The sequence below is a fragment of the Puntigrus tetrazona genome, chromosome 17 (assembly GCF_018831695.1).
Source record: "Puntigrus tetrazona isolate hp1 chromosome 17, ASM1883169v1, whole genome shotgun sequence".
In the NCBI taxonomy this organism is placed as follows: Eukaryota; Metazoa; Chordata; class Actinopteri; order Cypriniformes; family Cyprinidae; genus Puntigrus; species Puntigrus tetrazona.
The window spans coordinates 2,981,472-3,001,168 of NC_056715.1; the positions used below are offsets into that span (position 1 = coordinate 2,981,472).

Sequence of the window (19,697 nt, forward strand, 5' to 3'; positions counted from 1 at the left end):
TAAGGCCACAGGGATTCAATTTTATAGTAAAATAGTGGGAAGGAAAATTCTGATGTCCGTATTTTGTCCTAAAAATACAGGAATACATTTTTATTCTGCCAAATACGTTCAGACGTTCCCCTGGTTGCTTCTGTAACTTATTTTTAACAAAGAAATAAGAAAAAAAAAAAAATTCGGAATATTTCAAAACTTTATTAGAAATGAGAAACCTCTTCTTATTTTACATAAAGATACAATGGCTTTGCTCAGGAACCTAATGCCTTCATTTCTTCATCAAGGAATCTGTAAATAAACCGAAGTCACAGGGAAGCAAGTTTTTACAATTTCATCGCAGTGAATTAATCGATGCCTACAGCATAAAATGTTCAACATAGTCATACGGGTCATCACTCTAGACAGCTTGGGTTTAGGTTCCTAAATGGTTGAGTATATACAGTCTAAAGATGTGCTAATGCTTCTACCAAGTTGACATAGAAAAGGAAAAATTAATATACAAAGATGTACGGTTTAAAAAATAATAAATCATTTTTACAGTTTGTGTAAAATGTATTTTTCAAATACATGGTTTCTGAAAGATCTATTTACAAAAGGAACAATCAGTAAGAAACCCCTGGGCTTAACATACTCGTGTGAGAAGCAACTCGTTTATTCAATTGGTCAAGAACTCAAAAGTCAAAATGAAAATTAAGCATTAAATTATAAAGTACCAGACGATGTGAAATAAACAAGACTGGGGAGGAGAAAAGAAGGTCACCAACTTCTGGTGTTCCATCAGGGGAGCTTCGGGCCCAAATGGAGGAGTAAAACGGGGGGAAGAAGATGCGGTTTACTGCACAGTAGTTACCCAAATCGTGACGTCACATTCAAGGGTTCAAGACGACCCGACAAAATTCTCATATTCTTTCTACCCCACCGACCGAATCGAACGTGGGACGATTGTGATTCTCATCTTGTAAAAAATACAAAAATGCTGTCCACGGACTGAATAAATATATTTAACAAGTTGCAAGATAATACCTTTATTTTACACAAAAATTTCAGCTCTAGAAATCTTTCATTAAATAACTTCACGGCTGTGATATATACTTTTTGAAATTTTCCATACTAAAATAAAAACTCTGCAATTACATATAAAAAGACAAAATACACTTGCAAAGGAAATTAGTCCACTGAAAACAGTTTTATCTCGTGTTCCACTGTAAACATGTTCTGTAGTTTTTTTTTTTTTGTTGTAGTTTTCATTTTCTTAAAAAGAGAGAGACGACAAAAATAGGTTTTGCATAATTCTCTGTGCTCGCGTACTAAGATAGAAGTGGAAGACGCCGGCTGCAGTTTTCAGTAAACTACATTCCCGTTTGCAATTGACTTTGTCCTACTTTTCCAAAATAGGGCACTCTGCTGTAACACATGTACTTTGGCAGTTCTGATGGAACAAGCGCACTACAATTGACCTTTCTTTGAATAACCATGTCCAGCTGGTTAAGGTGACCATTACCTAGGGATCTGAGACGATGTTCTGATAGAGGAACGTACAACTGATTGACTACTGCATCCGAATTCAGTCCCTGCTGCGCAGAAGCAGTAAGAGGAGGTTTCCGTTTAGCGTTTGTAGAGAGCGAAGTGAAAAGTGCCGTCGTATTCGTTCTGGATGGATCAATCGTAAGCTTTGATTTCGTAGATTACATTCAACCCTCACGTGGAGTCTGTTCCCTGGTGCGACAGCGAGCGAGAGGAGGCAGGATCAGTTTACAAAGTGCAGAAGGTGGGAGTGGCCGATAGGGATCAGAGGAGACGTGGAGGCGGTGGGCAGTCGAGTGCTATTGGCTGCTCGCTCTGGCCTGTCAGTACGCTGGTGTGTCTCCGTGGAGGCAGCAGGATGCTGAAAAGGCAGAGGCGGAGCGGGAGGGGGACCGGGGGGCGGGCCATCACCTGCACTCGACGGCCACAGTGTTCTGCGTAGGGGAAGCTGAAGATGGGCTCATGCCCGTGTCCGATGAACCTGATGATGTGGACGCTGTGGTGTGGGACACTGTTGAGCAGAAATCAAGAGGTCATGACAGGGGAGAAGAAAAAAATAAAAAAATAAATAAATATCACATGAAAAAAAAATAATTTATTTGACTGTTTATGATTGTTTATTCTGACTGTTCACATTTTCAGTACAAAATTTCTGAATACATAAAACAACAACAACAATAGCTATTATCATCATCATCGTCTATCATCAAAAATAAATGCTTATTGTCCTTAATTTGTAAAAAATTCACAAAAATATATAAATTAATAAATTTTTATTGTAGTAACTTCAACAACAATTTAGATTAATTCATATAGTAATCATTATATAATATATTTAATAGTAATAATTTTATTAATTGTAGTAGTAGTAGTCAAAGGTCATTTATTCACAAAAGATAAAATTGAGAAACGCAAAAAAAAAAAAAAAAAAAAAAAAAATCCCACCCCACAGAACAAACTATTTTTTGAATGCCATTACTTTCAATGCTCTTACTAATATATATATATATATATATATATATATATATATATATATATATATATATATATATATATATATATATATATATATATATATATATATATATATATATATATATATATATATAAATAAAATACATGCTAAATATTATCATCAGTAAATAATTATTTTTAAATGCATATTTACCTTCTCTTTCCTTCTTTTTTAATCTTTTCCGCCTCCTGTCGATGGAAGCCACCTCAGACTTGAGTGACATGTAGTACTTCCTGATTTCCTGTAGCTTCTCTTGCAAGAATGAAATGCGCTCAGCACTTGACATGTTGTCCAGCTCAGCTGTGAAAAACAGAAGCAGGAACCAGTCAGGACAGGATGTAAAAGTCTTCATCTGAGACTACAGGTACTTCAACTAAAGGTGCACGGATCCACTTTGGTGTTTCTGTAAAGTTTGGAAACTCACTCAGTTGGCAGGACCACTTATATGTGCGGGGGGAAGGGACGGACTGCTTCTCTTTGTGCTTGTCTTTCTCCATGTCTTTACTATTGGGAGAAACCAGACCAGGCGACCGAGAAAGTTTCTGGCTCTTGGATAGGCTGGAGTGCTTGACTGGGGTTAGCTTATTAGAGCTGTCCATGGCCGACAGGTCCTCGCTGTCGCTACTGTGTCCTGGAGACGCACAGAAAGAGGTTATCAGGTTTGAGTCGAAGACAAAAATGACCCATCATACACAGTTAGAGCTATCAGTCATCACAAACAGAAATGAAAGCCAAGATGTTAAAGTTTAAGCACGAGAAACGAAGCAGAGCTTAATCAGACAGCCAAGAGAAGTGTAACATCACATGACATCAGTCAAGTAAGCGAAACCATTCTCTGGTATCATCATTGTTGACTCCAACCTCATATTATTCACATATATTCAATATTTACTAACCTAACCTTTCAGGACAGGAATAGTAAAGAAATTAAAAAGGTAAATAGTAACCATAAAAATAAATAAATAAATAATTTCAACAGCAAACAATTATAGCAAACAACTAATAGAAAAAGTAAAGCCTGACTTGCACATAAGTCCATAAATGCTTTCAAGACTTTGAACGTGCATCAAAACACCTACCTGCTCCATTCTTCTCTGTTTTACATACAGCGCTTGAACGTTTCTGGCTGCGTTTTTGCTTCTTGGCCGATGATCCAGTAGTGCAGTCCAATAACCTCTTCTGACCTGAAAATTCAGATTAGGAACAAAAACAAAAAAACCTCTAAGAACAAAAGTAACCAAGCAGAATTTTGACATAAAACAAATCTAGTGATAGAGGAAATAGGAAGCCATATTGAATTGATGAAAACACAGATGAAAACAAGGCTGTGAGGGGTTGATTTGCAGGCTTTACAATAATACTCACAGTATACTGATCACCTGGATCACTTAAATCACAACTTTCAAAACTCTAGAACTTTTGCCTTCTCAAACATTTGGTATGTTGTTAAACATTGTAACATTGTTAAACACACACTGTAATTCCCTCACAGCTATTTGTCAAATATTATATTTTCACACCATGGAAAACTTTTCATAGTACCCAAAGTAACTGTGGAGATACCCGCTTTTTGGTGCATTCGCACCACAGGAACTATGAATGGTTTTAGTTCCAGGCACTCCGTTTCGAGGAACCAAATTAGCTCCTAATTCAGAGTAGGGTCTAAAAAACGTGAATGTACACTGATTGGCCAAAGGCATGCTAAACACCAGCTACCCGCTCTTTAAAAAGAGCCATGCACTTACTCCACGAACATGGAAAAAAGCCATAACTGCATGTACCAGTTCTCTGCATTGTTGTGGTCTTTTCTCAGCTTCCATGGATTTAATCTCCTAGCCCAACTTTTTGCTCTTGCATTTGAATAAATCTCAATTATCACGAAACCGACAACACAAAAACGGCTCTGATCATGGCATCTCCCATTCACTGGTTTTTGACAACGCTGTGGGGTCATTGCAGGTCATATCAATAGGCCAAGTAAAATAGTAATTTTTCTCCCCCAATTCATACAGCTTATTCTTCAAAAGGTTTCAAATGTCAGCTATTGGCATTATCTAACTGCACATAAAAATGTAACCTACCTCTGTCCTTTCCATCTCGATCCTGCAGCGAGATACTGGAATTGCTTGAGCTTGCACTAGCATCAAAGCTATGAGTCGACTCGTTCTCCCCGAGCCCCTCCTGTGATTCTGCCACACTGTCCACTTCAATGGTGGCATCGCTCTCACTCTTAGTGCTGTGAGATTCATCAGGGCTGGGGGCAGAAGACGGGGAAAACAGACGTGGAGGTCCCACTGCAGCCAAGACATGAGGAAGTTGGTCAGAAGTCTCTAGAGGCTGAGCTTTCTCTTCCTTCATCATTATCAGTAACTCTTCACCAGAGGGCCTGTCCTTCTCCTCTGGATCATCAAGGTCCACTTCATGACAGACCAGCGCTTCGGGGCCGATTTGAGGCATCATTTCCTCATTTGAGGTTGTTGTTGTTGGATCCTCCAGCTCTGGGCAAGGAGGTTCCACCCTGAGTTGCACCTCTCTGGTAAGAGCGGGCATCTCGGATTTCATCTCGATATCTTTACTGGGAGATGACAATGTTGGAGAAGGCTGTTCCTCTGGTTTCTGCACCACCTCGGTCTTCTTCTCAGGATCAGGTTTCTTCTCTAGCAGTGTTGTTTTAACTGGAGACAGAATTTTGGGTTCTTCTTTTCTGTCCAGGCGGATTTTCTTTTCTGGCGTTCGCTGTTCTGTGATTTTGCGTTTCGCTGTGGTGCTTCGCTCTGGTGGGCCGATGTCCTCTGTTGCGGAGTCTGTGTCAGAGCCAGCTGTCTCCACTGGCTTTATTCTCTCTATAGGACTGCTGTGTGGTGTTTCCTGGGATTTCTTCGTAGGTCGCGGAGGAGTGGAGGGTTCCTCGGTCTCGGTGTGATTAGTAGCAGCAGGTGTTTGTGTTGGAGTCTCTGATCCTGGTTCTTTCAAACGAGTCTTCTTCGTTCTTGGTTTTGGAGATCCGTCATCAGACTCAACAGGGAGCAGGGATGGGTCTTCTTCGGGTTTGCTCTCGCTCTCCTTGAAGTTGGGCATCTCCTGAGGGCTGCTGGGAAATTCAGGCTCAGTCTGCACAGGTTCTGGCATTGTGCTCTCCTCTGGGAGATTCTCAGCTGCCTCTTGTTTTGCTGTCAGGGGTGGATCGGTCGTTTCGGTCCATTCCAGCTTCTTCTCAGGAGATTCCTCACACTCACTATCATCTGAGGAGTTTCCTGAATCTAAAAACAAAAATAAAAGAAAGAATCAATATGCATGAAGAGATGACCATCAGGCCTGATGCTTGAAACTAGTGCAGCGCAGATGTATTAGGTAATTAAAACAATTATCTGTGTTTTTCAACAGTGTTCAAAAAACAGTCAATACCAGAGCCAATCATATTATTTAAAAAGAGACACTTTTTAGTTACAAATTTATAAAGTGTTAAAATGGTAGCACAATTTCATGCGATTTTAACCCTGCAGTTCTGCATGAGCTCACCTGTTTACATTTGTCATATACAAAGTAATTTTCATATGATGGCTTTTAGTTTAACATTTTAAAACTCTATCCTTTATATTGCTTTCAAAGACAAAGGTGACAAAATAAAAACTAGAAAGCCATCAATTTTAGCAGGCAATGTTTTTCTATCGATTTAAAGCTCTTATATCCGCTCTTACCATTAGATCCTCTATCCGAATCATACATGCCAGAAGTTCTCCTCGTTCGCCGACGAGGGGTACCTGTTAAAATATACATAATTTTTTTTTTTTTAAAAAGTTAAAGCACTAGCCATGATCACTTTTGTGATAGAAAGGTGTTCATATTTAAAACACACACACAAAAATATCATCATGTCATTACCATTCCATTTACCAGACCTGAACTGGAAGATCACACACACGTTATATAGACATGGATAATCTTACCCTCTCCATTTGGCAGGGCAGAGGCATCTGTGGGCCGTGAGTTCTTGCTGCTGGATCGACCCTCGCTGCTGGGGGTCTTGGACACACTGCGGGAAGTGCTTGGAGGAGTGGATTTGAGTGGAGGACGGCCTCGCCGTATCCCTTGTTTGGCCTGTTTATCCTCCTCTTTGTCCTTCTCTCCGTCTTCTTTATTCTATGGTGAAGGAAAGCACAAAAACATTTTTCCCAAGGCTCTCAAAAGATAAATCTTGTTTTTGTTTTTAAGACAGATTGCCACTCACCTTGACTTTTTTCTTTTGTTTTCTCTTTGTTCCACCCTTATCGACAGGCCATATTATTCGATCTGCCTTGACCCATTCATCATATCTTTAACAGAGACAAAACAATCTCTTTAATAATATTGTCATTCACACGGTGAACAATAACCTCATGAGCCATTCTAATCCTTATAACATTTAACATGCCGTTTGAGAAGAACAAAATATTATACATGGGAATCTCTTATGGTAACAAACTAAGACTGGGTCCTAAATATATGCGACGTCATGCAAAAGTATTTTTTCCATGTTAATCATTTTTTGGCCTAACTTGTCACGATAGGGACACACTGGAATGTCACACCTGGATCACCACCATACATATAGCTCAGGTGATTATGTGCTTTATTCAAAGATGAATGCGTCTAATATGGGTTTAAATATCTTTTTGCGTGACCTTAAGAGAAAATCCTTACTGAAAACATTGCCATGCTGAAAAATTCAAGCAAAAATATACATTAAAACTGAACTCAATGCGAACCAACAAGTGTATTCTATAAATATAGTATCAGTCACTCAGTATACACAAAAATGTATGAATTAGATCATAAACGCAATGCAGAGAACACACACTTCTGATTGGCTGTGATATTTGATTGATTCGGTCACGTCACGGTGTCACATTGTGTTTGGGATGGACACCCAAATCGCTTGTCACTGGAATCTTGTTGTGTCACTTGTAGTTAAGACATGGTGTAAAGGTTTATTATAACATACACGAATTTCAAGCAGAGGTTAATCAGACAGCCAAGAGAAGTGTATCATCACATGACATCAGGTCATGAATGCGAAACCGTTCTCTGGTATCATCATATTTGACCCCATTCTCTTTCGACAAGCCTTCAGCACAAACAGGCAGTACATACAATATTGCATATATCTGCAGACACAGTCCATCCATAGTTTTTGCATGGATCCAGTCATTATCCGCCAATTATAGTCCTTTCATATCACAAGGGAAATAAACATTAAAAGGGCAGTCACATCAACACCTCACCTCACGTTCCAGCCGTAATAATGCACCAGGTAAAGAACCTCTCCATCATCCGTCTCGGTGTTCTTGATGTTAGCTTCATAGATCTTCTGTGTCTTCCCCTTGCCATATTTCACTTTGACTTTAGTGCCGGTCAAAGAATGCTCAGAGTCCTCACAGCAGTCACCCTCTTCCCTCTCATCTCTGTCAAACACAAATGAATAGATTGTTCATCTACACAGAGATTTTAAAAAAGGAAAACTGGACTTTTGTTGTTTGATATAACTACATAGACATACTAAGTCACTAAGTTCGCATTCAGTAATATATATATATATTTTTTAAGACATTCTGCGAGAAAGCATAAATTGTTCAAAAGTGCCAGTAATGAAACTGACAATGTAACAATTTTCAAAACACATGCCGTCCTAATTTTCACGTCATCCTCTAAAAAGCAGCATGGTACAACGTGATAAACAAGGGAAAATCATTTTTTGATGTATTAAAGCAAAATGCACCCCTTTGAAAAAAAAAAAAAAAAAAAAAAAAGTAGTTTGAAATTGATAATAAAATAACACTAATTCTCCTGTTTAAATGCAGAGATCATTTAAGAGATCAGACAGCCAAGAGATGTGTAACATCACATAAGATCAGTCATGTATGCGAAACCATTCTCTTGTATCATCATTTCTGACTCTGCTTGAACAGGTTCATATCCAAAATTTCAAGCCAAATCACATGCACGACAGTTCTCTTACCAAAAGATCCACAAGTGAGCCATTCACAGTTTAAATGACACTAGGCACAATAGTAGAATATTAAAAATAAGATAAGTCAGTAAAACATTTAACAAGTTAAACACAGATATTGACATACCGGTCCCTGAGTCTGATTCTCTCGCCATCGTCTTCCTCCTCCTCATCATCCTCCTCCTGTTCTTCATCATCGGTATCTTTATCAGACTCCTCAAAGCGGCGACTGCGTCGTTTCCCAGGAGTCTCTCCATCAGATTTTTCCTTTTGCTCCTCTCCGCTGTTGTTTTCTCCACCTTGCGTCTCCTCCTTTTTCTTCTCCTCCTTTACAGGCTCTTTCACCTCTACTTTCACAGGGGTCACAGTACACCGCCGCCGACCCTGAAGAGTAACATACAACCAAGATATTTTAGCTAGGAAGAAAAATAAGTAAAATGTGAATCTCCTAAACAAACGAGTTATTTTGAATATTTAAAGTCACGTGTTTTATGAAAAGAAGGGTTCATTATAACCTGTTAACCACTGAAAGATGCGCACGACAATCGCAGCCTCTGTCTAATCGTAAAGCTTATTTTATATACATTTTGCACTGCAAAGCTTGCTTAAGAGTCATGGTTATCATTCACGTTTATTTTATAGAACATGCAGCGTTCAGAAGGACATGTGAATGAGGTTTTACATTTGGATGAACTGTTACTTTAAACACAATGTTTTACGGTTTAAAAACTCAATAACAGAAACGCCCCTTTAAAATCAATTTAAGTCAAAAATGCGTATCAGACAGCCAAGAGAAGTGCATCATCACATGACATCAGGTCATGAAAGCGAAACCATTCTCTAGTATCATCATGTGCATTTCCTCATTCAAGGACAAAAAAAAAAAATAAAATAAAATAAAAATAAAAAAATAAAAAAAACACTAATTAATAATTGTTTCTGCTCTGCAGCTGGCGGGTCTTTGAGCAAGAAAATCCTACATCCTGAGAGCTGCCGAACAGAAATACAGGCAGACACTTACTCTGGGTGAGCAGATATCTTTGTGTCCCTTTTCGCTCTCGGCATCTGACTCATCAGCGTCTGCCGCAGGTTTGTCCTCGCTAGGTCCAGGCTCTGCTGTAACCTGCTGCATCATCTCTTCCGCGTCTTCGCTCTCGTTTTTCTCAGTTTTAACGCACTGCACTTCCGGCTGGCGCTCTGGTCGTGGCTCGTTGTGGTGCACCGTCCTGAACTGAATTTGAGCGGAGCGGCAGTACTCCTCAAATCCGTACAGGTACCTGAGGTTCAAGTCAAAAGGTAATATTGTTATCAAGGGGAGCCATTTTCAAAAAGTTCAAATATGGGCATTCTCCAAATGTTTTATTTATGTCTTTTTAGATAGTCAGACAGCCAAGAGAATTGCATCACGTGACAGACACGGCGCTCATCGTATTTGACCCTATGCTTGTATAACAAGCCTTCAATTTTCTGAAGAGCTGAGTTTATTTTGGATTTAATCATTGCATGAGGTAAATGAGAAAGTGTGCAGCTGCATGTCTGAAATGTTAGTTTTACTGCATACGAGCCTGCTAAGCATTCAATGTAAAGTTTATTTACTGTAAACATGCTTTGCGTTCCTTTGCTTGCACTGAAGAATAAGTCAAGTTTGCTGTAGTCGAAAAGCACGCCACAGATGCAGTCCATAAACATCATATTGAACATAACTCAAAATGTTCCTTTAACAGTGCAGCAAAAGTCACCTTCCAAAGTGGAAAATTGTCTCCATTTGCCGACGACACAAAAAGAACACTGACTGCTGAGTAAACAAATATAGTCCTGTACAGCAGGAATTGTGAGAGCACGCACTTACTTTCTATAGGCTGTTTTCACATTGTACGAGGCAGCAGAGTTCAGCACCGGGATGCCAAGATCCATGTAGATCTGTTTCCAAATAGAGCCGCTTTCAATCTAAAAACAAAATAAACCATCTCATTACACAAGTCTTTTGGATGACTAAAAAGTGCCAATATATGCTGGACAAAGATGGTCGTGTCATGCACATCTGTCTACTGCACCCTGGGATCAGACAGCTTAGAGTACCATGACATCACTTGAACAAGCTCAGCCGTTTTCCCCAATTATCACCAGTCCAATCTCCCAAATATAATTACCCTCAATAACATTCACAGAACATGCATTTGATAAACAAGCAATTTTTCAACTCAGTCCAGCTCTGTGAACTTCATAAATTCAATCAGCGGCTACTTTCGCTTCATATTTTTGGCAGGGTCTCACTTCCCACTTGCCGAGTACAATAAACAGATGGTGGGAACTCAAAGAACACTAACATTGTCACAGCCTCCGTGAATATGCACCAGTCGGAAGAGCTTGAAGAGGTTGAGATCCTTGTAGCCAAGCACTGGAGGTTTGTTAATTGGCGTCCCTGGAAGGAAAGCAAAGGTGCAAGGAACCGTTAAACCAAAAATGTGCCCTGCAGAACTAGTCATGAGATTCTTCTCACAAAAAAAAAAAAAAAAAAAAAAAAAAAAAAAAAAAAAAAAAAAAAAAATCATTGAACTTTTGAGGCCACACACACACACACACACTATAAAAGACATGCACTATGATATATGCTATGTGGCCGCCACCAGGAAGATTGTTAATCCCCATATAATATTTTTTCCCATAGTGATTATAACTCAACGGATGTGAAGGCATTACCTCTGTCCTCCATGAACTTGTAAAGCTGCTGTAGAAAGTGGTCCCTTTCTTCTGGGTCTGGCTCATCATCAGGCTGTTTAAGAGACAGCAAGCACAACATCTGAATTTGAAGTTTGGCAACAGTGGAATTATCTATTATCATCATCTTTTTCAAAGTCATAGGCCAAATAACCAACAAAGTAGTTTTCTCAGTGCATATTTAAATCGATCACTGACTGAGGATCAATTACTTTTCTCTGAGACCGTTTTGCATAAAACACCCTTTAACACACAAATGAAAAAGATTAAAAATAAATCATGTTAGCAACAAACTTACTACTCTGATTACTGGTTCATTATTGATTCTATTTACAACGCTTTTACTAATTAAAAAGCAAAAAAAAAAAAAACATTGGCTTAAATAAAAGCATTTCATAATTGCAGATTTCAATGCATGGCATACATTTTAACAATTTGTCCCGCTTTATTCATCCAATTTCTTATGAAACAACACATTAAAATATATATTTTTTAATTCTGTTTTGGTGTGCATCTTTAATTACATATTTCTTATAAGAACAACCAGTCAGTAATTACACTAATATAAAGTATCGCAGCAGTTGTCACGAGTTGGACGTGACTGAATTTTGAGTCAGATTAATTTATTAACCACTCCTACTGATTCATAAGTGTTTTTCAAAAGAACCAAAAAAGAACCAGTACATAACCATCCAGGGACAATCAAGAGCTATAACGGTCAAGCGAACATATTAAATATTAAAACAACAAGTATATGGGGGTGTCATTGCCTGAGGGTTTGAGCTGCAATACATTTTAAAAACACTACTTTAAAACCTAATTTCTGCCTTTAACATTAAAGTGAGGCATCTCTGTTGCACAGGAAAGAAAACTCAGCAAAAGTGCTTTGCTGAGTCAAGCATCATTTAGGCTGTATTTTTAATGATTGGATACATTCACAACACAGCAAATATCAGGATTTACAAAGCAATACCCGTAAACTATCAAACGCGCTAATTTTCAAACCAGTCAGATTATCCAGGGCTTCCTTAAGAACGATTAGTTGGCAACACACCAGCTATACATTTTTAAAATCAGCTAGTCTCACACATCCAAAGTTTAAACAGAATCCTAGTGCTAGCTTTTTAACAATATAACTCAAAAAGAAAACAAACCATCATTTCAAACAAACGTTTCAACTTATCTTTTTCACATGCTGGCCTTATAATTGTGCAACGTGCCCGACCTTCTCCAGCGAGGAGAGAAGACTCTTTGAGATGAGCTCAGCCCCGCCCACCATCAGAACTGGCACACCTCCACTGGGCCAATCCCGCAGCCTTTTCACAACCAAAGGAACGAGCAGTTGCCATGGGAACGTGTCGGAAAACCAAGCGAATGGCCATTTGTCCAAACTCGGGGAGCAGGAAGAATGAGACATTGTTGTCCAGAGCCTGGGGGCTTTCCCACATGCTGAGACCATTCAGTGGGCTTAATCAAGGTGTACGAGAACATGAGATGTAAAGGGCCACGGGAATGTCTTCACAAATCAACATAAACACCAACACTGGAATTCTCTCAATCAACACTGGACGCAAATAGCCTTGTATTAGTTCAGTACGCCTGGTGCCCAGCTCTGTCAACCCTTTTAATTAGAGCAATGACTGCAAAACTACACACCAATCACTGAGACCAAGAAACAAGGGTCCAAGCAAAAGCATAAACTGATACACTACGAGTCAAAAAAGGAGGAAAAAAAAAAAAACTCAAAAGTTTGAAGGATAAGACCGCAATTTTCCAACACCACCAACTTTTAAATACGTCAGCAGAACACCACATCTTTTCAACACTTGGTAAGTTTAACTATTGAAGGAAGCCCTATTTTAAAGTAAAAGAATGAAAATTGAGTCTTACTTCCTCTGGTTCTGGCTCCTTCTCCTCGTCTTCACCCTCTTTTCCTTCACCATCCTCATCTTCGTCGTCTTCTTCATCACTGCTAGAGGATTCGAGAATCTCACTCAAGTCCACTTTCCAGGTGTCAGGGACCTGTCTGGACTCTAAAAAGCACTGTGCTGCTGCAAACCCTGGCAAGAGAGAACAAGAAAGAGCATTTAAAATAAAAAAAAAAATAAATAAAAAAAACGCTTTGACCTGGAAGTCAATGAGGGGGGTCAGCTGATCTTGGGTCTTGTACCTTTCCTGCTTGAGCACTCAGGTTTGGAAAGGGCACCAATGTTTACTTCCTGAACGTCTTTGCGTGCCACTGTGTGACTGCAGAACACAAACAGTGATAAATCAGAGAGAGCGCGACGATATGAAAAATGTTTTATTCAAAATAATATTCAAATCTTCAATAATATTCAAAATCTTAATTCAAACTACTAATATATACACTACAGGTTCATTTTGTATAATACTTTAAATGTGAAGTATCAGCATTAAAAATCCTGTGAAATGGCTTAATGGACAAAGCTAACAGACAGAATAAAAGGAAACAAAAATGGGGCCTTAAGTCAAAGACACTTTTCACTCACAATTTGGAATCTGCAAACGATCGCACTAAACATTGGTCCTTTTTGACAGTTAAGTCATCATTGCAGCTTGGAGATATCACCTGCAATGAGGAAGGAAATTGAGTCTTCGTTGACACACATTCAATTTAAAAACATCTAAACCTATTTACCCTTCCTTTTTCAATTCCATTCATCACCTTCGCAAATACCAAAACAACGATTTGCAGAAAGTACATTCCAACAGCAACAACACATACTAATCTATGTTCTTTCATTCTCTCTCGTTTGCTCATGGTTTAAAACCAGTATGTGCGAGTTGTGCGTGTATCATTTTTACGGGCAATTGTTTCCCTACAACAGTTTTAGACACTTGCACATTATCAGTGAACAACTTTCAGTCTGTTCCCCAAAGCATTTGCATGACTTAAGAGAACTACTCTCTCAACCATAAAGATTATGTTTATGCTGATTTGTCGGTCCTACAACCTGTCACTACACACTGTTGTTGTATGAAAATGCTGTGTAACTAAATATTCTCCTCTTAAGATGTAGGGGAGAAAAAAAAGGCTTAAACAGCATGAAGGCGAGTAAATAATGACCATTTTCAGAACTGTAGTTACTCCATGCTTGACAATCTCTCTAGCTCGTTTAAAAATCTTCTAATCAAATTAAGGACTCACCAGGACATAGTGCCAGGAATCACTATCAGAGCCACTCTGAACGCAGGCAACTTTCCCCAAAAGATCATCATTAAGCCTCCTCCTGTCATCGTCGTCATCTTCACTCGATGAAGACTCCTTTTCATCTTCTGCACTGCATTGCATCAAACAAGAGCGCTATCGTTTGAAACATGCTTCCTTTTCACGTTAAAACACTCATCAGAAAAGCTAAACTGCATTTTTGTGTATAGGAAAATAAATAGTGGAACAATAATGTTGCCAAAATAATGCTTGTTTCAGCTCAGGGTCCAACAGAGAAAGACAGTGTGCAGTGTTTTCTATAACTCCAAGTATGTTATTTGTTATTTAAACTGACCTCAGTGTTGCGATTTGTGAGCACAACAGCAAAACTGAAGTGTGTTATAACAATCTCAGCATAAATTACACTACTGAACAGAGGTCTTTTAGAAAGAAATCTTAAAGCTAACAACAGCCTGAAAGAAAAATGCAAAATTACCAAAGTTTGAATTGTTTTGGGTGCAAAAACCCACATTGTGGACCGTGAGGAATAATGATATTCATATTCTTTTGCTACATAAAAAAGACGGCACAATAAGAAAAGGACCATAAATACTCACACTGCCTGAGAAGACCTTCTACCTCGATTTGTCTTCTTTCCAATGACTGGAGTGCCAAAGTGCTCTGGGTTAGTCAGGGGCAGTTGGTCCAAAGTCTGTTATAGAGCAAAATGGGCAGGAAAAAAAATGATTAAGAAAAAATGCAGGGGAAGAACAGAAGTGTTAACCACAAGACTCACGATGCAGACAACACCTCAAGCCTCGCCTCACCTCACTTTCTGCAAAATGTCTTTCGCCTTTAAGACACAGTGAAGTTCTTCTAAGGGTTTTCTCATCTCCGTCATCAAAAACTGCAATGAGAAGGAGAAGGGAAAAAAAAAAATAAAAATTAAATATAAATTGCAAGTTTAGTTTATAGAAACTCAATTCTAGCCTGATTGAGGCCCAATAAGAGCAACTCAAGGGAGATTAAGTCAGCCATGTCTATACGTACCCACAGTGTACCAGCTGGCATCTGTGAGTTTGCTGATGACAGCTTCGCTAAGTCTACCCTCTGGGCTCTTCACTTCCACTGTTGAGCCAACCTGAGACCAGAGATACATTATATTTGTGTGACAAATTTGTTGCATAAAAAGACATAAAACTACTTAATATTTAAAAAAAAAAAAAAATCATTCAAACTTTTTAAAATTAAACATTGTGTATGATAAAGTACTTTTGCCTTTTAATTAAGAGAGCACACAAGATAATCAGTTTCTTCAAACAGCAATCCAGCCATAACTGTACTTATTCATTGATATATAAAATTAGTGTGTTAAGAGCCAAATTTTACAGAAAAAAAAAATAAATATTGGCAAATGGTTTTTGCAAGTAAACAAATAAAAGTAGTTGCCATTCTGTCTGTTAATCTGTGTTATAATGCAATCATGTGTTATGTTATAAGGGAAAGACTCATCTTCTATATAAGGTTTGTTTGAGACTATAACACTGTTTTAAACCATTATGCAAAAAAAAAAAAAAAAAAAAAAAAAGGGACTATTTTGGCCAGTAAAAATACTAACAGACAGTTAATTTTTCCATTTCATTTGGTACTAACAGGCATGGAAGAAAGTTTAGTTCAAACATGTCTACAACTGAGCTGTAGCTTATAAGTGTTGCATGAATAAGAAATAACCAGACACTTTGATAACAAGTATTACAGGAATCTTCATTTGAATTTAATGCTGTCAGAGTCTCTCTTACCCTTAACGGTCCTTTGACTTGGTCATCTTGGACGACTTGTGAGGTGCTGTCTCCTTTAAGCACAACCTACAACAAAAGGTACAAAATACAAAAAAAAGATTACCAAAGTATGACGGTAAGAGCAACACGGATGGGAAGACAGAAGTAGTATGGTTCAGCGAAGGTAAAGTAATCTGGTTGTGTAACAGGCGCCGTGTTCTTCGTGATCTCTCTCAAACAAGCTTCTTAGTGAGTGCCCATGTACACTGTCAAGAACAACTACTTACAATCTCCTTGAAGTTAAACTTAAGAATGTGCAACAGAAACTTCAGGCACGTGTCGCTCTGTTTTACCCAAGGCTGTCTTGTTTCAGTCGAAACAATATACAGTTGTATAATACAAAAAAAAAAAGATCAAACCTAAGATCTTAAGAGAAAAGAAAACATTGATGACGTACAACGAATTCTTGCAAAAACAGAAGTGTGTGGATTAACCTTAAAACAACATACTTATGATTGGTAGGTGCCGATCCAAATTAAGCCGTTTGTAAGCTTATTGTTTTGCACATTTTGCACGGGGGATGCCTGAATGATCTACAGATGTACTGATGCAAGATCACCCCCTGCTTTTCTTTATGCTCCTGCTTTTTTAATAAATCTTGTAGTGAATATTGCATCAAACACTACTGTGTTTAAGAAACACAACCCTTTTATAATAAGCAATCTGTGCATTGTCACCAGCAAAAAAAACAAAAAAAAAAACACTTTGTTTAACCTCTGTCATCTGACACTGGTTTGACAGATAAGATGCATTGCACTCTGAACTTTTTTTTTTTGAAAAGCTCGAAAAGACTGTTAGATGACTGATGATGCACATTTCAAGAACTATTTGATGGGGACAAAGTTTAAAAAGTATAAGTTTCAAAGTGGCATATGCCATGAGGCAAATTTTATGAGGTCCGTATGAGGCAATTTGTTATTACACAGTTATATAAATGGATATACGGCACACAACTGCATCGCCCTGTACAGTACACTCACGTTTAAAAATACGCACTGTATAGTAAATCTGAAGTGCTAGATTGTGTAGACCACTACAAAAATGTAACTAAAGTTTGTCTTTGTTTTTATATTTGAGTGATATTTAAAACGACTGATAGCTGACATGCACATTAAGAACAGGGACAAAGTTTTAAATGTATATGTTTCAGTGCAATATACTACATGACAAACTTATCTGTATGATTGTATTACCTAAAGCTTTTTCATATACCATCACCTAGCTATATTCCGCTGAACTGTGACTTTAAAACATGGAGATATTAAATTATCACAGACATTAAAATAAGCATTTGCTCTATAGCTGCTTTGAAACGATGTGTACTGTGAAATGCACTGCACAAATAAAACTGAGTTGGCAAGATGAGACTTTAATCAGATTAAACTTACCTTAACTTTCACCATGCGTTTAACAGTCTTGATTTTTGCCTCGCAGAAGGCACCGCGGTACTTCGCGCTCACATCCGTCCCCACAGTCAGGTAGGCAGGTTCATCTGCTACCTGTGGACAGTGTAAATATTATTAAGATGCACAGACGAATTCATATCAATACTTTCTCTCTGCATAGTTAAGGTTATAGAAAGCGTGTGCAAAAACATCTAAAAACACTTTAAAAAGTAAAAGCACACAAAATGTTATGAAAACTACCATTTTGGTCATTCTAAAAGCACTTACAGTCCGACTACCTCAGTCATAGCATTACTGAGCTTTTCTGATCACAATTTATTTTTAAAAAACTCATCCTTATGCGATTCATTCATTTAATTGTTTTGTTCCAGATGCTTGTAGGGCTTCATTTAGGGAGGCGTCGCCTATCAGAACTGCAGAGGATCACAGACTCACCTTCATCTTGATGGCTATTTGAGGGAGTCCAGCTCGATTGGTTTTGACTGCTGAAACAGAACAACACACACGCATAAAGAAACAGTCACGATCTGGCGCCATGTGCTAAAAAACGTGTCATATGTATATGTGTGAAGGATCTGACAGCACAACACAAATACACACAACAGCGAAAATGCTAAAGCAGCTAACGCGGCTAGCCACTTCTCGTCCTCCTCCCTACAAAATGATCAAATAAACAATACCAACCCGTCAAAACACAGCTTTAACTGCCTCCCCGTCACTTTACCTTCGATCCGAGTCATTTACGATGTCTTGATGGCGTAAAAACAAAGCACGGAGTCACTGTAGGAAAACATAACCCCTTCAAACCCTGCGTGTTTCCTTCCCGCTTCACTCACTGTGTGTGTGTGTGTGTGTGTGTGTGTGTGTGTGTGTGTGTGTGTGTGTGTGTGTCACGTCGCCATCATAGCTCACACACCGTCCTGCACCATGTCAGCCCCTCCACCATCCACTAACCCCACATTTCCCTCACTTAACACTGTATTTGCCGAGGTATTGAGCTCGAAGAACGACAAACTGACAGTTATGATTGTTATTGACGCCTGTCAATCAAATTGTGACGGTTAAGCTAAATATAGTGAAGCTGTTATGGCGATTTAAACTGTTCGTCGGGTTAGTTCCGCAACATTTACGTGAGGCGACTTTTCCCTTCAGAACGAGTTACAAGTTTTTGGGCTATAAACAGATCGATTTTCGGTGGTTAGTTTAAGAAAAAGTCGTCGGCTAAATCCCGGATCCTGTGCGAAAACAAGCCGACTAGCTGTGACTAGGCTCTGCCATTCAATTTTTTTCTCTTCGTCGCCTAAATACCTTCGCTGGAAACCACGGGAAACGACAAATATGACTGGATTACTTTCAGACTGGCGAGTTTACATAAACCGGGCGAGAATACGCGGGTTTAATAACGCGAAATCGGTGTTTGAATGTTGTGTGGAAATATATATTTGTACTTACATGCTCCTATATGACTGCTTCAGCTCAGCATTCGACTAGGTTGCAAAGGCATAGACGAAATAACAAGCTGTTGAGCTGAGGTTGTGTTTCTCGGATCCCTATTGGCTGCCGGGGCCACTGTGGGCAAATTCCGAGCATTGCGATTGGCTGCCCGCTAAGCAAAATTCTATAGGCTGAACTGAATCGCGCAATCTGATTGCGGAGTACGAAAGCGGCGCTGCGAATTAAGCTTTCTCATTGGTGTTCTTTGATTCTCACTCTTTGCAAATACAACAAATCCATCACGGACTCCGATTGGCTACATGTTTCCTGTTCTGCGCTGTCCACGGTTTTGATTGGTCGAATTGACTCCGAAGCGTCCCGACTGCGAAGCCCATTGGCTGGAGGGATGTATGGGAACGGAGCTTCGTTTCAGAGGGAAAGCCTCTGCTCAGTCTGCGCATGTCGAAGAGAAGAGAACATTCGCCATTTTGTACCCAACGTAATTATTTTCGCATTCTGGACTCGGAGCCCGTGAGATTTCGCGGTGAGCCTCGTGACTTCTTTAGTCTGCCTTTTTAGTCTATCCGAGTTACCTCAGCATCATTTTAGCTTA

The 19,697-nt window shown here is 39.0% G+C and overlaps 1 protein-coding gene and 4 non-coding genes across 8 annotated transcripts; all 5 read right to left on the bottom strand.

Moving 5' to 3' along the window:
- Positions 1-172: 172 nt before the first annotated feature.
- arid4a (AT rich interactive domain 4A (RBP1-like)) lies at positions 173-19,238 on the bottom strand. Of its 4 annotated transcripts, none has more exons than XM_043262172.1 (25): positions 19,103-19,238; positions 18,086-18,135; positions 17,633-17,743; positions 16,206-16,271; positions 15,457-15,547; positions 15,234-15,313; positions 15,024-15,118; positions 14,407-14,539; positions 13,748-13,827; positions 13,408-13,484; positions 13,128-13,297; positions 11,220-11,292; positions 10,847-10,941; positions 10,369-10,466; positions 9,541-9,796; positions 8,647-8,903; positions 7,795-7,974; positions 6,762-6,846; positions 6,481-6,673; positions 6,232-6,294; positions 4,615-5,793; positions 3,613-3,717; positions 2,958-3,164; positions 2,687-2,833; positions 173-2,029 (listed from the first exon to the last, which is right to left on the bottom strand). In XM_043262172.1, exons 2-25 carry the CDS (start codon positions 18,089-18,091, stop codon positions 1,926-1,928), a joined length of 3,951 nt encoding a protein of 1,316 aa, XP_043118107.1. In that variant the 5' UTR covers positions 18,092-18,135; positions 19,103-19,238; the 3' UTR covers positions 173-1,925. The 4 variants fall into 4 exon arrangements, with proteins under 4 accessions (XP_043118107.1, XP_043118109.1, XP_043118108.1 ...); XM_043262174.1 differs by having other exon boundaries at positions 18,086-18,132; positions 19,103-19,224; XM_043262173.1 differs by lacking the exon at positions 19,103-19,238 and adding an exon at positions 18,335-18,426.
- On the bottom strand, positions 3,305-3,386 carry LOC122362421. The gene has a single exon (XR_006253114.1). It is a non-coding gene; the product is annotated as a small nucleolar RNA SNORD53/SNORD92 (small nucleolar RNA).
- On the bottom strand, positions 7,533-7,615 carry LOC122362420. The gene has a single exon (XR_006253113.1). It is a non-coding gene; the product is annotated as a small nucleolar RNA SNORD53/SNORD92 (small nucleolar RNA).
- Positions 8,382-8,463, bottom strand: LOC122362419. The gene has a single exon (XR_006253112.1). It is a non-coding gene; the product is annotated as a small nucleolar RNA SNORD53/SNORD92 (small nucleolar RNA).
- LOC122362422 lies at positions 9,292-9,378 on the bottom strand. Its single transcript, XR_006253115.1, has one exon. It is a non-coding gene; the product is annotated as a small nucleolar RNA SNORD53/SNORD92 (small nucleolar RNA).
- Positions 19,239-19,697: the final 459 nt, after the last annotated feature.

Coding starts and splice junctions, on each gene's coding strand:
- arid4a (XM_043262171.1), bottom strand. Junction 13,298..13,407: donor TGAGTGCTCAAGCAGGAAAG/GTACAAGACCCA, acceptor CTCTCTTGCCAG/GGTTTGCAGCAGCACAGTGC. Junction 3,165..3,612: donor AACAGAGAAGAATGGAGCAG/GTAGGTGTTTTG, acceptor GTGCGTCTCCAG/GACACAGTAGCGACAGCGAG.